This window comes from Plutella xylostella, chromosome 15 (assembly GCF_932276165.1).
Source record: "Plutella xylostella chromosome 15, ilPluXylo3.1, whole genome shotgun sequence".
Taxonomy (NCBI): Eukaryota; Metazoa; Arthropoda; class Insecta; order Lepidoptera; family Plutellidae; genus Plutella; species Plutella xylostella.
Window position 1 is genome coordinate 6,144,200 of NC_063995.1, and position 14,822 is coordinate 6,159,021.

At 38.2% G+C, this 14,822-nt stretch overlaps 1 protein-coding gene across 1 annotated transcript; it reads right to left on the reverse strand.

The window, feature by feature from the left end:
• Nucleotides 1-86: 86 nt before the first annotated feature.
• Nucleotides 87-13,742, reverse strand: LOC105390456. The gene is made up of 16 exons (XM_048625695.1): nucleotides 13,608-13,742; nucleotides 10,024-10,210; nucleotides 9,217-9,426; nucleotides 9,027-9,131; nucleotides 8,538-8,722; nucleotides 7,906-8,075; nucleotides 7,526-7,708; nucleotides 5,583-5,701; nucleotides 5,031-5,210; nucleotides 4,660-4,778; nucleotides 4,365-4,610; nucleotides 2,802-2,924; nucleotides 1,553-1,707; nucleotides 1,007-1,169; nucleotides 548-637; nucleotides 87-348 (listed from the first exon to the last, which is right to left on the reverse strand). Exons 1-16 carry the CDS (start codon nucleotides 13,608-13,610, stop codon nucleotides 229-231), a joined length of 2,358 nt encoding a protein of 785 aa, XP_048481652.1. The 5' UTR covers nucleotides 13,611-13,742; the 3' UTR covers nucleotides 87-228.
• Between the last annotated feature and the right edge of the window lie 1,080 nt (nucleotides 13,743-14,822).

Below are 14,822 nucleotides of genomic sequence, written 5' to 3' on the forward strand. Positions count from 1 at the left end.
TAGGTAGCAATAAAAAATATTTATAGCTGACTAAGTCATGTTTTATTTCACTTTTCATAAAAAAAACACGAAAGGCAAGTCGGTTTTATTCTTAGAACCTATTAAGCGGTAGACTGTTAGTTTGAATAATTTACGTTTAAGTATTCTTACACACAATGCTGTACTTCTAGATCACTACGCAAACAAAGGTCAGTTGCCTGATAAACAAAAGCCCATTAACTTAATAATTTAATCCATGTGCGGTACAAAGAAGGTGGAGTTATCGTCCCCGGGGTCGCCGTGGTGGCGGTCAGCGGCTGCGCTGAACTGGAACAACACCAGCTCATACGTCACCACCGTGCCAGCCACCTGAAACAATTTATTTTATAAACCATTCGGGTGTTAAAAATCTATGACGTTTATTATAAAGCTGGTATAGAAAATTTCTCCAGTTGATTAGTGTTTTGATGTGATGACTGCTGATGACTAATAATCAATATAAATGCAATAGCGCAATATATACAGCAAAAATAATCATATACTTAGCCAATAATTCCGTTGAACTTACAGATAGAAACAATCCTCTGGTAACATTGAAGAGACGAAGCCCCGTCAATGCCACTATTGATCCGTGTACCTGATCAATAAAGCGTTGAACCTGAAATTTAAAACAAAACAGTGTCAAGAAGAGGAATCAGTTTCAATATATTCTAGACTATGCTTTAGAAATCTCACTAACTGATATTAGATCAAGACAAAAATCTAAGAACTTAACAGTCAAAACAATATCAGAGGCTCCGCCGAGAGCCAACGGAGTATGTTGGCCCTCATCCTCAGCCTTCCTCAATCTACTAAAGAGCAGCTGCCGCTACACGGGTCGTTAATCGTTATCGACTTTCACTATATTGCGATTCCATAAATACTCGTATGGCGCTGTGATTGGAGGAACGTGCATGAAACGAGTTTATCGACATCAATAATGAACCCGTGCCGTGTAGCGGCCGCTGGGGCCTTCCACAACACGAACCTCAATACAGAAGACAGGAGAAGGCACGCTGTACAGCGCGGCAGCTGGCTCGAGGGTGGCTGTGTGCACGCCCGCCGCGATAAGCGAGACGGCGACAGAGCGCAGCAGCAGCAGAGTGACAGAGAACACTAGATAGGTCTCACGCTCGTACCCGAAGAATATTCTGGAAAATGCGGAGACTAGAGATGCATTTGACGGAATAAGCCAGTGCAGCGAGCGGCAGTGGTCAGTCCAATGACTAAAGCGCAGAAGGTTCGGGGTCCGATTCCTGGTCGGAGCCTTTTTTTAAATCATAGATGTTATGTGTATTTAAGTATGATCTATAATGACTTTTTAAAACTTAATTAATGAAGTACTTACCCGCTTGGATAATTCGGACACGTTGCTTCTACGATCACCAAATTCAAACCACCCCTGTGAACATTTAAATAGCTCTATAAGTTATACATAAAACTACTAAAGGGCCACAAATAAAAGCAACCGTCCCATGCGTCTACTTTCTTTTGATGATACTGAGAGATACAATTAATTTTACTTAGTACTCACGCGATACTGTAATAGAGTTGAAAACAAATGAAGAACAGGTTGCTGGCGAAGGAGACGAAGACGACGGGGCTGATGACGTCATCCACGCGGTGCACCAGCTCCACCAGGCGGGTGTACTCCGAGCGCGCGCGCCGCCAGAACCACGCGCCCACGTACTGGAACAGGATTCTCAACCAATGAACGGCTAGCAATTGACCGAGTGCTCGGCCGAGGAGGTAACAGTGATACACCTACCGAGTAGAGTGTCGAGAGTAGTTGAGACAGTATCCTCGGCCGAGCACTCGTTCAATTGCTAGCCGTTCATTTGTCGAGGATCGTCCGAGGATACTTACGTAGGTGTAATCAGGGTAATGCAGGGGGTCAATAATTTTACTGTGAAGTGTGATGTTCCATCCAGTTGCCAGGTAAATCTTCTTCTTGTGTCCGTTTGCAAATACTAGAAGTAGACTAGAGTTTGTCACCGTGGCAGAAGGATTGCTGGCATCAGTCGCAGACTGGCCATTGCGCCGGACTCATTTATAAGGTGATTAGTCATTTCAAAGATTCTATATTCGTTATTAGTAAAACTGAGGGGGTAGATACAGGGAAACTATCATACTTAACTCTATCATTATTATGTAGGTATACCTTACTTAAAGCTCAATATCTGAATGTATATTCTGACCTACTAATAATACCTACACGTGTAATATTATACCCAGAATATGGTTCGAACTTAAATGTCTGCTAAACAGAACAAATGTATAACTTGTAAGCTCAATTTTGTGATTAGTATGTTCATGACATGACAAATGTTACGACACACAGTATACTTCGTGGGAGTCACGATTGCCTGAACATTTAAGACCTTTTCGATTGATCATATTACAGTTTTATATGTTACTACTACTTGTATAATGACTCTGACTGAATTATTTTAATAATTTATACTGTCCCTGAAAAATATATAGTCTACGTATTTTGTATTTTTCAGCTACATGTTTCAGGCTACGGTTTCGGTCCAAAGTCTTACGTTATTTTTGGAGTAAAATCTGCCACATTACACCCCTTTGATCTAAATTAAAATCTTTGTTTAAATTTAGAACACCGACTTTTGGTCGATATTCTACAGAAGGCGAGCCTATTGCCACTTCATGAAACGCAATAATTACAATACAGTAACAAAGATTAATACGCCCTAACTACGTAATATATGCGGCCTTTGCCTTCTTTATGTGCTCTGATGAAGAAAATATGAGTTAGTACTTACTTTGCCCTTCGCATCGTTTATTTTGTTGTTGAGTTGCTGGAACCGCGCGCGCAGGTAGTAGCTGATGCAGATGATGAACACATCCGAGTAGTTCCAGTTCATCGTGGTGATAAAAGTCACGTACTGAAAGTAGAGGAATGTATCAGTTCGGTAATGAAAACATAGTACAGTACAAGTATTATATGTAGGTATATCTTACTTTAAAATACCAGCCCGTCTATACAGGTTTGATAGTTCGTCAAAAACTATAAAAGTTTCTATTTTCTATAAAAGTTTTTATTCTGACATACAAAGTGGCGCGCTTCTAAAACTAAACTATCATTAAACTTTTGACAGATAGTGTATGCAGGTGACAAAAGAAAACCAAAACTTTTTTTGGTTTACATAAATTGCAAAACTCGTACTAGAGGCCCAGGTTGCCAATGTAGCTAAGACTTTAGCTTCTGTAACGTGTGGAATATTTTGATTCTCACTTGAGTACATGTATCTGAGTAACTAAAGAACTTAAGTTTGTTTAATACGCGAGTACTGGAACGTTTTCATTGCTCGCGAGCGTATTAAGCAAGAGTATTTACTTAAATCAACTCAGTCAATCACCGCAGAGCTCACTACACTTATGTAGATGTCGCAGGCATCTGGTTTAATCTCCTGTTTGATTGAACCGCTAGCCCGTTCATTGGATGACGCCACTCAGTTGAATGACTAAAGAACAACTCGTCAAGTGGTTGACTGTAACGTCCAACGTCTTGACTGAACGTTATTCAGCGAAGTCGTTAAATGGGATATAGTATAGCAACTTTGTAATGTCTGGTTAGGATGAACATGACCAGACAAGAGTCAACAAAAATACTATATTTATAGAAGTATATATTATAGTTTATTATTATATTATTTCTATTTGTGTATTCTATTTATACAAGTATATATTTATAGTTTATTATTATATTATCTCTATTTATGTATACTATTTATTGTTAGGTACAATAATTATTGAGTGACATTGCAATTTCTTTCTTTTTTTTTTGCACACCTTTAATGTAATTTCTCCTGTACTTCCTGTGGGTTGACTGGTAGAAAATGCTGTTAGCATTAAGTCCACCCTTTGTACATTTATTTATTTATTTGTGCAAAAAATCTCATAAATTAACTAAACAATAACAATAAACTACCTTGATATTGTTGTTCATAATTATCCAGTTTCAGCACATTTTTTTCTTTGAAACTATCCGCCGGCGGTGTAATAATAGGCAAATCCATGTTGTCACACTATTTTAACATAAATAACGCACTTTAAAGCTAATTTATTTGCAAAAAATAACAATACAAGTGCTTTTTGTCCCAGCTGTTCGCTGTTAGACGCCATATTTGTTTTATTCACCACCTGACTGATTTTAAGTCCGCTAACTAGTTGGACGTTTTGTGACGCTTGTACAATCAACGTTTGGCCTAGTCATACAACTGAATAGCGTCATCCAATGAACGGGCTAGCGGTTCAATCAAACAGGAGATTAAACCAGATGTCTGCGACATAGACATGCTCAAGTAAGAAACTGGTCACAATACTTGTAGAGCGAAGGCGAGCGGCAGGGAGAACGGGAGGCCGAGCTCGAACACGAAGGGGTAGTTGGAATGGATGAACGTCTGATAGCTGCGGCGCGGCTCCGGGTAGCAGTCCGACAGCCGCGCCACCTTCGAGATCCACATCAGCAAGTGCTCCGCTGGAACATTATGGAAATAATCAACCGACTGTTCTACAAATCGACTATTTAACACGAAGGAGTGGTTGAACTGGATGAAAAGGTAGTTGAACTGGATGAAAGGGTAGTTGAATTGTTCAACTATTTGACAATTAAACAACTCGAATGTTGTACACGAAGGGGTTGTTGAACTGGATGTAGGTGCGGTAGCTGCGGCGCGGCTCCGGGTAGCAGTCCGACAGCTGAGCCACCTTCGAGATCCACATCAGCAAGTGCTCCGCTGCGAAAATTGACACTAGGCTGTTCAACATTCGATTGTTCAACACGAAGGGGTAGATGAACTGGATGAAGGTGCGGTAGGTGCGGCTCGGGGTAGCAGTCCGACGGCCACCTTCGAGATCCACATCAGCAAGTGCTCCGCAGCTAAATTGTCAATAGACTGTTCAACATATCGACTGTTCAACCAGAAGGGGTAGTTGAATTGTTCAACAATTCGTATTTTCAACACGTTGAGCAAAAGTTGTAAACTCACTCAAAGCCAATGTAGCAATAACCACGACAGCTCTATTGCACCGAGATGTCACGGTGGTATCCTTCAGAGGGTCGGCCTCCTCCGTCGCCTCCACCGCCGCCGCCAGGGCAGGCCACTTCACCGATATCCGACAGAACATGATGGAGTTCACGAATACTGAGCTGTAGAAGAACACGTATCCTGGAAAATAATGTAGGTACCTAGTTACCTACTTATACAAAATATTGTGTTATAGGGTTTGGTTTAAACTTTTACTTTTTCCACGGGAAAGACGCATAGGTGTAACGGGATCGGAAAGGCAGTTATGATTTTTAATTAATTTAAATCGTATTCCAGACTTAGTAATTATGCACTATACGTAGGTACGGTCAGCTGCATAAGTAGCTATACACTTTTGTTCCTTGTCAAACTAGCTACCTACATAACAAACTGTCAATGTTTTAATAGGCTGTTTGTGAGTTTGACAAGGTACAAAAGTGTACAGCTACTTATGCAGCTGACTGTACAATACAGACACAAAACTAAAAACACATAACTAACTGAATAACTTACCTATTACGTCATAAGTCTTATGGTGAGCGTGCATTCTGAACATGCACATGCCAGCGGCTAGCCCGAGACCCAATGTTAAAAACAAGCTATACCATAGTCTTACACATCTCAAAGGATACCTGAAAAATTTAAAATAAGTAAGTTGATGTTTTACTTTTTTGTTCAATTTGTATAATTATAGATACAAAAGCAGCCTTCCCGACGTAACAACTGTATGTATCTACTTCGTACAGGTCCGGAACACCCTGGGCAGTCAGGGACTGGCGCTATTTTTACTAGCCTTTCACGACAGAGACAAACCTCATACTACCTGTAATGTTTACTAAGAAGAAGAAGACCAAAAGCAGAATATACATCACCTCATAGAGAAAAAATACAGTCCATCAGATGCTGGGTTTTGACCGAGGAATTTACCGACTGTCATGATTGTCTTCATAACAGTATTGAATGAAGCTACATGATCATCTTTTTTTGTTTCTAGAAAAAGAAACATTTAAAAATTTCATATACTTAAGTAATTGTACCTACTTATAAGAAGGTAATTTAATAATACTTTTTTTTAAAATTTATTAAATGGGGTAGCTGCTGTTCTACTCTTCAAAGTGTGTAGGTATGTTAGTTAAAAAAATATATATTCAGGTTCAATATCTTAATAATATTACTAAGTAAGTATTAGTTATTTATAAGTTAGCACATACCAGACGCCACTATAGCTCTCCTCATTGAACTAATGTAAGCAGAAAACATACCACACGGATGATCTAATTTATTCAGTTTAAATATCTTACTTCCAAGTTAATGTGTTTGTACGTTAACAGTAATATTGTCCAAATATTCACCCAACAGTCTGTTTTCTTTAACTCTTTTTATTATTTTATGTTCGATCAATCTCCGTCACTGTCGTATCTCAATTATAGTTAATCCTCGTTCAATATTGAGTGCTGATCAAAATAAATGTCATCCAAAACTGAACATCAAAGGATAATTAACAGAGATTTATTAACATTTTGTCGATAACTCGATTGACATGTAAATGATGCTGAAATTATTATGAATAATGACGATATCGATTTGATTAATCTAATTCAAAAACATATTTTAATACCTGTCCTTTAAAATATGTTTTAAGTATGGTCGATTTTTATGGCTTTACCCTTTTAATTTCATCTCTGCTTAATTCCTAGCATTTACCTACTGAACTAAGTTGTTGCATCATTTTTGTTACGTAAAAAAGACACGTTGCCTAGCAAATGACAGAATGTATCGGAAATCAGATTTTCGTTTCGATGCCGTGTCTCGCTGATTGAATATTTTAATTAAAATTAAGAGTTTATCTGCAATCCTGTAAATGTTGCAGTCGTGTTCAGTCCATTGGGAACTCGATGCTCAAGTTAATACTGTAAATGGTCATTATTTACAGGTACTTTTTTATTATTTGGAAGGTGATAGTTAATCAGCTATTAAGAGGAGAGTATAGCACTTGTTCGTCTATACAAAAAGAGAAATCGTTTTACTACCTCTAAATATTATCCAATTTCCATGATTTTTTTGTATGTTATTACACAAGGAATAACTAGGTTTATAGCTTCTTCTTTTTTCGATGTTATTTATAAATTTCTACTTATAGGCACTTCAAATAACGTAATTTTAGTGTGTTGAATCAAGCCGTTCGTTGAACAATAACAATGTATTTTTTATAAACCTGGAATATATTATACTGAAGCGATTGACACCAAAATCTAAGAGATTGCTTAATATTTAGTTAGTGTAAAACGTTTTCTCCAGAAACCAGAATTTCATTAAGAAAAATACCTATAGTCAGTCGCGTGCTGCAGTGCATCTCTATCGCACCCGTGCCCGGGGCATGAGAGCGCAAGCGATAAGAAATATTTTTCTAGCCTGGCCTGGTCGGAGGATCCTCCCTTTGCCCCATGCGCTACCACCTCCAGCACCTCCATACCTCCACATTGTACAACGCGGCGGGGTAGGCGTGCAGGTGGGCCCGCGCGGCGCCGGAGTGCAGCTGCACGCGCGCGCCCGCCAGCACCACGCCGCACGCGCGCGCGCACAGCCACGACACGGAGAATAGGTAGTAGAGTTTGTCGTACCACATGGGGCGTTCTCCGCTGGAAGAAAGAGACGGTTTTAATGTATCCTGGAGTCAAGGGCTGAGATTGCACTTATCAATCAATAGTAGTATCAAAATTTCCTTTATATATAAAGGCGTACTTTTTCTTCTTCTTCAGGTGCCATCTACAATTGCAGGTTGGCTATCATTATGGCCACTTGGGCCCGGGAAGTCGGAAAGGCGTACTGAACTCACCCAATGCCCAGGTAGAATTGTAAGCAAATGAAGTAGAAGTTGTTGAGATTGCTGAGCAGGATGAGTCCGCCGAGCGCGCGGTCGATCCTGCGCACGAGCGCCGCTTGGCGCACGAACGCCTCTCGGATCCGCCGCCACGCCACCACTCGCATGTTTGATGAGGCTTCAGGCTACAAAACATTCATTTTATTTATTGTTAACCCTTAGGGTCTGTTTCACAATGTCTGGTTAGTGGCTACCTGACGGATAAAATACATGCTGTCACTCTCTGTTATTATTTTTTAGACAGTGACAGCATGTATTTTATCCGACAGGTAGCGACTAACCAGACATTGTGAAACAGGGGCTTAGAGTAAGAAGTAATTTATGTTTGCCTACTCAAGCCTCCTGCTGATTGTAGGTTTATGATTACTTTTGTAAACTATGCAATTAAATTTAAAAATAAAAATTATGCAATGTGGATTAGGGATCTGGCATACAACGATGTCTCGTTTTACAAAGAATGTTTGGTCAAACGGATTTTTTATTTATTTATTGTATCAAATTGTAACTTTTCAAAAGAGTAAGTATTGGTTATGTATTAAGCATAAAAATAATTTATATTGTTTTCATTTCATTCAGTTGTGCAATACCTTTCCAAACCCCATAGCTTCAACGTCACGCTTGACCTGCGTCTCGACGACCTGGTTCAGTCGTCGGTACCTGGACGCGAGCCCGGCGCTCATCAGGATGATGACAGTATCCTGGAAGTTCCACAGACAAGTCGCCGTCTTGCTGCAGACGAAGATGGGCACCGCCAGCCATAAAGAGTACTCATCTGCGAGGAATTGCCCATAAACAGTTTTATTTCAGACAAAACGCCTGCCACCGTGAGAGACCGTAAACTTTATTATTTTCTGAAGTAATTTCGGGGTCGACTTATTTATGGCCCTAGAAAGTGTAGGTTTTGTTCTTTGGGTGACGACCTTCGATGGATTATTATATTATTACATAGATAGGTACTTAAGTATGTTTTATTTCTTGTAAATCTTAAGTATTTTAAAATTCTAAAAAAACGAAAGCGTGGTGAAATAAGGTCAATAGTAAACTAGGTGTTAAATTATAAAAAAATCGGTTCTTACCAGGTCTCAGGAGGAACCCGTGCGAAGTCAGAATATACTTTTCAAAGTATTCTGATGCCGGTATACTAAATCCAGTAGCGGACATCATACTCAGCGAATGTTCTACTAAAATAATATAAAATAACAGTAAAAATTAGGTTTAGAACCATGAGTCTAATAAAAAAAAATAAGTAAAATTATAAAAGCTTACCTATTGAAGAAACAACGACAATCCATAAAATGATAGTAAGGTGCTTCTTCAAGTTCAAATCAGGTGGAATGTACAACGCGGTGGAATGTTCAGTCATCGCCCAATAGTTTGCAATTGGCTTCCAATTGGCAACCAGTTTCCAACTCAGTATGAAAGATACTAAAGCATTCCCATAGAATATAGTTCCGGACAAACGACCAACAATGCTACCTAAAATGTTAAGATTGATCAGTAAAATTTTCGCATATCAGGTGAAATTTGAGGACCTAGTTAGATATAACCGCCAACCCATCTCTTATTTTATTTTAAAGGGTAGACTTCACCTCCGAATAACTAGGAATAATAAAATTAAGAGACAAGTTAAGATGATCTTTCGATCGATTCCAGAGATAACAATTAGCCAGACTACCTTTAATTTAGCAAGATTTTCACTGTGATAGTGAAATCAGGCCTTAGGCATCGGGGCTTAACTTGGGCGGGTCAGTGCCAGGCACCCGATTAGAGCAATTAAACTCCTTAACGACCACCAAACCGGCCATAATTTAATCAACGGATTACCCAGAAACTACACTCGCGAGCTATGAAAAAGTTCCATTAATATTAGCACCAAATTACTCCTAAACAGAATAGGTTATCTTAATGCAGATGCCGTCTGCAATATTGAAGGTTGAAGGTACAATAAAAAAAATATTGAGATGGCATACAATTTTGTAAATGAAACTTTTTCATTGCTCGTGAGTGTACTTAATAAGTCATAACAAGGGAATCTCTACAGAAAATTATAATGAATGTGATGTTACTACTAACGGCCGCCAGCTGTGCATATGGCTATACCGGATATCAGGCGGCCGACTTTGTACAGGGCTCCGAGCTCTATGGCGACCAGGGTGGACAGCTGGAACACGCTCCAGAGCGCCGCGCCCGCCGCCCCGTACGTGGGGATGCCGAACCACCGCGCGAACCTGAACACTGCCAGCGTCACTGAGAGGAAGTCCTGAAAATTATGCTTTTTTGTTTAGTGGTTATGTACAGGGGGTTGCAAAATTGGTATACTAAGCCGAAACCTACATGTGCAGCATGGAATATCTAAGTCCGAAACTGAAATCAGAATTTGGAAATTCGCGAATTTTATTTTTATTTTTCCATAGTGAAAGTCACGTGACCAACAAAGTCTCTATGGAAAATGAAATTTTTTTTCGCGAATTTTCAAATTCTGATTTCAGTTTCGGGCTTAGATATACCATGCTGCACATGTAGGTTTCTGCTTAGTATACCCTTTTTGCAACACGCTGTATAGGTGTGGCAAAAGTGGTATTGCTTATGCGTGTGAAGTACCCCGGGTGACCTTGGTTCACAGCTGCCGGCCGTGCACTTGCCATAGTTTTAGTTTTTAGTTTTTATTTATAGTCAGTGGCATCATAAAGGGAAGCGGCTGAAAATCAGCGCGGTAGTAGGTAGTATATTATCTTCTACCGCCTTAGCTGAGCCGCCGTCCGTTTCGGTGCCAGACAACGCACACATACTCGTATCCTCTCATTTATTTCTTTTGTTTAGTCATAAGGTCTTTGTGTTCATTTATTACTATCCTTATTTTCATTATGTTTTCTTTTTTTTTTTTTTTCTGTGTGTGTGCGATGGCACGGAATAAACGTTTTTATTATTATTATTATTATTATTATTATTATTGGGCGCTGAAAGCGGATGACTCAGCTCGTCATTCTGAACAAGTTTTGCTATATGGCTTTTAGAAATACGTCGAAAAAAGCTACTCCTCATACCAACTGAAGTCTCGTATTCGTCACCAACACTTTACGTAGAGATTATTTGCTCAGTGACCAACACAATCTATGAAGAAACAAAGCAAATTTCGTGAATTTATAAATAGGTCTTAATGAGTATATATCTGTATACAATAGATAGTCCTTCAGTCCCGGCTGTGAAGCCTCCTTTTGGTGGCGGAAGCGGCTGTGATGACATGAACAATGAAGCTTACTTCGTTTTGTGGCAATCTCGGTAATAAAAGTTTATTTTTTTCGTAAACTTTCGATATTTCTACGTGTTTTCTTTTTGTACGCATTAATTTCATCTTCACTTGTATAGAAACAAACAAAGAATAACAAACAAATATTTGGACTAAAAAAACTTATATTTCATTCAAGAGCACTTAATTTGTTATAAGTACTTTGGTGTCCTACAATAATATATCACAGTAGTAATTGGGGTCTTTCGTGTGTAATTTTCATGTAAATAAAACGTTTCATGAAAGTTTTAATGTCAGTTAGTCGAAGTTATCAGTTTGTGTATTACTAAGATTAAAAAGCATTTATGTATATCTCATGTTTAGATACTTATAGCTATTAATGTAGAGTTACTAATGGAGAGGAGGTACGCAGTTCAATTTGATCATGAACTTTTAGAGATAGATTGATCACAAGTTCACGAGCTAGATTAAATTACACCCAGATGACTGAATTATTTGCGAGGGATAAATAATGCCCGAATAAGATACCTAGATAATGATTTTCTGCGCCTCTGCATTTTGCAAGCTTTTTTGTGCACTATAAGTAAGAAAGAAAGAAAGAAAGAAAGAAAGAAACATTTATTTGACACACTGAACAATAAAACCGGCCAAGTGCGAGTCGGGCTCGCGCACAAAGGGTTCCGTAGCAACAATAACTTAACCAAAATTACAGTTAAATCAACCTATCTCAAAAACTATAAAAGATACTTTGATCAAACCAAAAATCGTTGAAAGAGTTAATTAGCATGCATCACCTCTATTTTTTTTAGAATTTTATACCCCGTAGTTATAAAAATAGAGGGGGGGGGACATACTTTTTACGACTTTGAGAGCTGATATCTCAAAAACCGTTCACTTTAAGAAAAATGTTTTTTAGAAAACTTTATATCATTTTAAAAGACCTTTCCATTGATACCCCACACGGGTATGTACATCGAAAAAAAAAAATTCATCCCTCAGTTACATGTATGGGGGGCCCCACCCCCAATTCTTTTTTTTACTATTTAGTGTCATATTTTTGTAGCGGTTCATACAACACATATTCCCATCAAATTTCATCACTGTAGTACTTATAGTTTCCGAGTAAATCGGCTGTGACAGACGGACAGACGGACAGACGGACAGACGGACATGACGAAACTATAAGGGTTCCGTTTTTGCCATTTTGGCTACGGAACCCTAAAAACCGGAAACAAAAAGAAAAAGAATACAACAAAAAATTTATATGAAAAAAAAAACAGAAAATAATACAAACAAACACGGTTGCCGTCCAGAGCGTCAAAAAGGCACCAGCTCAGCGTGTGCTGTGCCCAGAGAGGCCACAGCGCTGGTTTTCAGCTGGCCCTCAGAGTTGTGACCTCAGTCACGAACGCGAGGTATATTAGTAAAATTAGGATGGGTTGTGTTGTGTTGTGTTGTGTGTGTGTGTGTGTAAGTAAGTTCTGTACATACGGTAAATATGTATATACGTTAATATCGTTCATAATATACTGAGTTATGATAATAGTCGTACGCAATAAAGCCCCCAAATTAGCATAAATTCAACATCATGTATTTCCTGGCTGAAAGTGCAAAGGCTAAAGTGCACCGTTTATGCAATGTTTCCTATTGTACAAGTATTTCCATGTAGTGTCTTGTACGATGTAGGTACACTATTGTACATGCTATGTGAGCGCAATTTACAGCTTGTACCTGGAACCAGCCGGGTCGGGCCTCTGACCGGTGGGATCCCGCTCTTGAGCTATGAGTTATGGCTCCACAATACATTACTGTAGTTTCCTTCCATTCTAAAATAGGTGTCGTAATGAAACAAAATTTTAAATGTAGAATTAAATAAATGTAGAAGTCGGGTGGAAAGCGGAAATGTACCTGAGACAACATAAATTACTCGTTCGTATCTTTCTAGTGGTTATAACCACACACCATATAACCATCGATTACTTTTTAAAATCTATAGTCGATAAAGTTAAGTTTTTGTTATTAGGTACACTTACTCGATGTAAATAAATAGGTCAATACCAACCGATACCATCACCAGATTGGGTTCCCTGGGTCTTCTGATTTGCGGTTTCCACTTCGCTATAAACTCCACCGCTCGACTTGTTTGTTTGAACCCCGCATGTTAAGTAGCTATAAATGACTAAAGAGCTATCCCATTAGCTTGACCTCATCTTAATACTGGCACGAATTGATGAAATTCGCGAGATTCTTGGCAATAGTATTAAAAAAGTGGGAGGGCAGCCTCATTCAGGTTAGCAAAAATTCGTAAATAAAAAAATTATAAGAATTGTCCGTTTAGTCCTCTTTCCTGCTCACTATATTAATTTTTAAACACAATAAAGATACATATAAAATAATCAAATTTACTTACCATAAAGTTACATAATCAAATTCATCCGGCATAAAATAAGACTATGTTTGATTACGTTATACTTATTTCATCTATTTTACTATTACTACATATATACAGTTATACATATTGCAATAAAATAACATATCACTCTACATCTACACCACAAAAATACATTTAAAAAAGATCAATGTTTATGTTTACACTTTGAACGTGACGAAAGGGGTAAACCATTTAACACTTTTCAAAGAATTGTATCGCGTGACCATAATTAAATAATCGCATGATTTAGCAGCAGAAGGGTTAGAACAACATCATATTTTGGTTACATATATGTATTATTATAAATAGTAATTAATTAGTATGTATTACTAATTTATATTAATTATATGTACATATGAGGTGGGAGCATACAATGATTATAGGTGGGTATGTGACCCTGTACTTATTACTATTTTATTTATTAATCTACAGATTCTACAGACGACAACCTGATTTTGTTATTCCACTCTTATAATTATATACTAGAGCCACGAGTTAAGAAGGAAGGTAGTATGACCTCCTTTCAGCCTATTATACCACTTTTGAAACATCCAGGTACTGGCTTAAAACAGAGAACGCTCGCACCTATACAGGGTGTTGCAAAATTGGTATACTAAGCCGAAACCTACATGTGCAGCATGGTATATCTAAGCCCGAAACTGAAATCAGAAATTGGAAATTCGCGAAAAAAAAAATTATTTTCCATAGTAAAAAGTCACGTGACCAACAAAGTTTCTATGGAAAATGAATTATTTTTTTTCGCGAATTTTCAAATTCTGATTTCAGTTTCAGGCTTAGATATACCATGCTGCACATGTAGGTTTCGGCTTAGTATTCCCTTTTTGCAACATCCTGTATAATGTCACCTGCAGAATTTGCGGTCTTGCATTCAGCAACTACGTTACCTATTTATTTTGTTTGTAATATTATATTACATTAAATAACACATTTATTTGAACCAACCACCAAGAAAAGTTAAATTAGCATTCGCCCATTGGTAATGATCTGGATAAAGCTGGTTATTTTATTATATTTCAAAGGAATTATCCTTCTGGGTAGAAGGGAAGCTGCTAATAAAACTCGTTTCAGATCTCAGTCAGTTCATTCTTAGCGTTTGAAAACGTACTACATACCTACATATTATTTTGTTCATGATTGAATAGTGAAAATCAAGTTATTTATTCGACACATGGG

What these genes read in the sequence shown, in the direction of transcription:
- LOC105390456 (XM_048625695.1), bottom strand. An exon ending in TGTCGTTGTTTCTTCAATAG is followed by an intron (nt 9,132 to 9,216) that starts GTAAGCTTTTAT and finishes ATATTATTTTAG; the next exon opens with TAGAACATTCGCTGAGTATG. An exon ending in CGCTCGCCTTCGCTCTACAA is followed by an intron (nt 2,925 to 4,364) that starts GTATTGTGACCA and finishes CTCTACTTTCAG; the next exon opens with TACGTGACTTTTATCACCAC.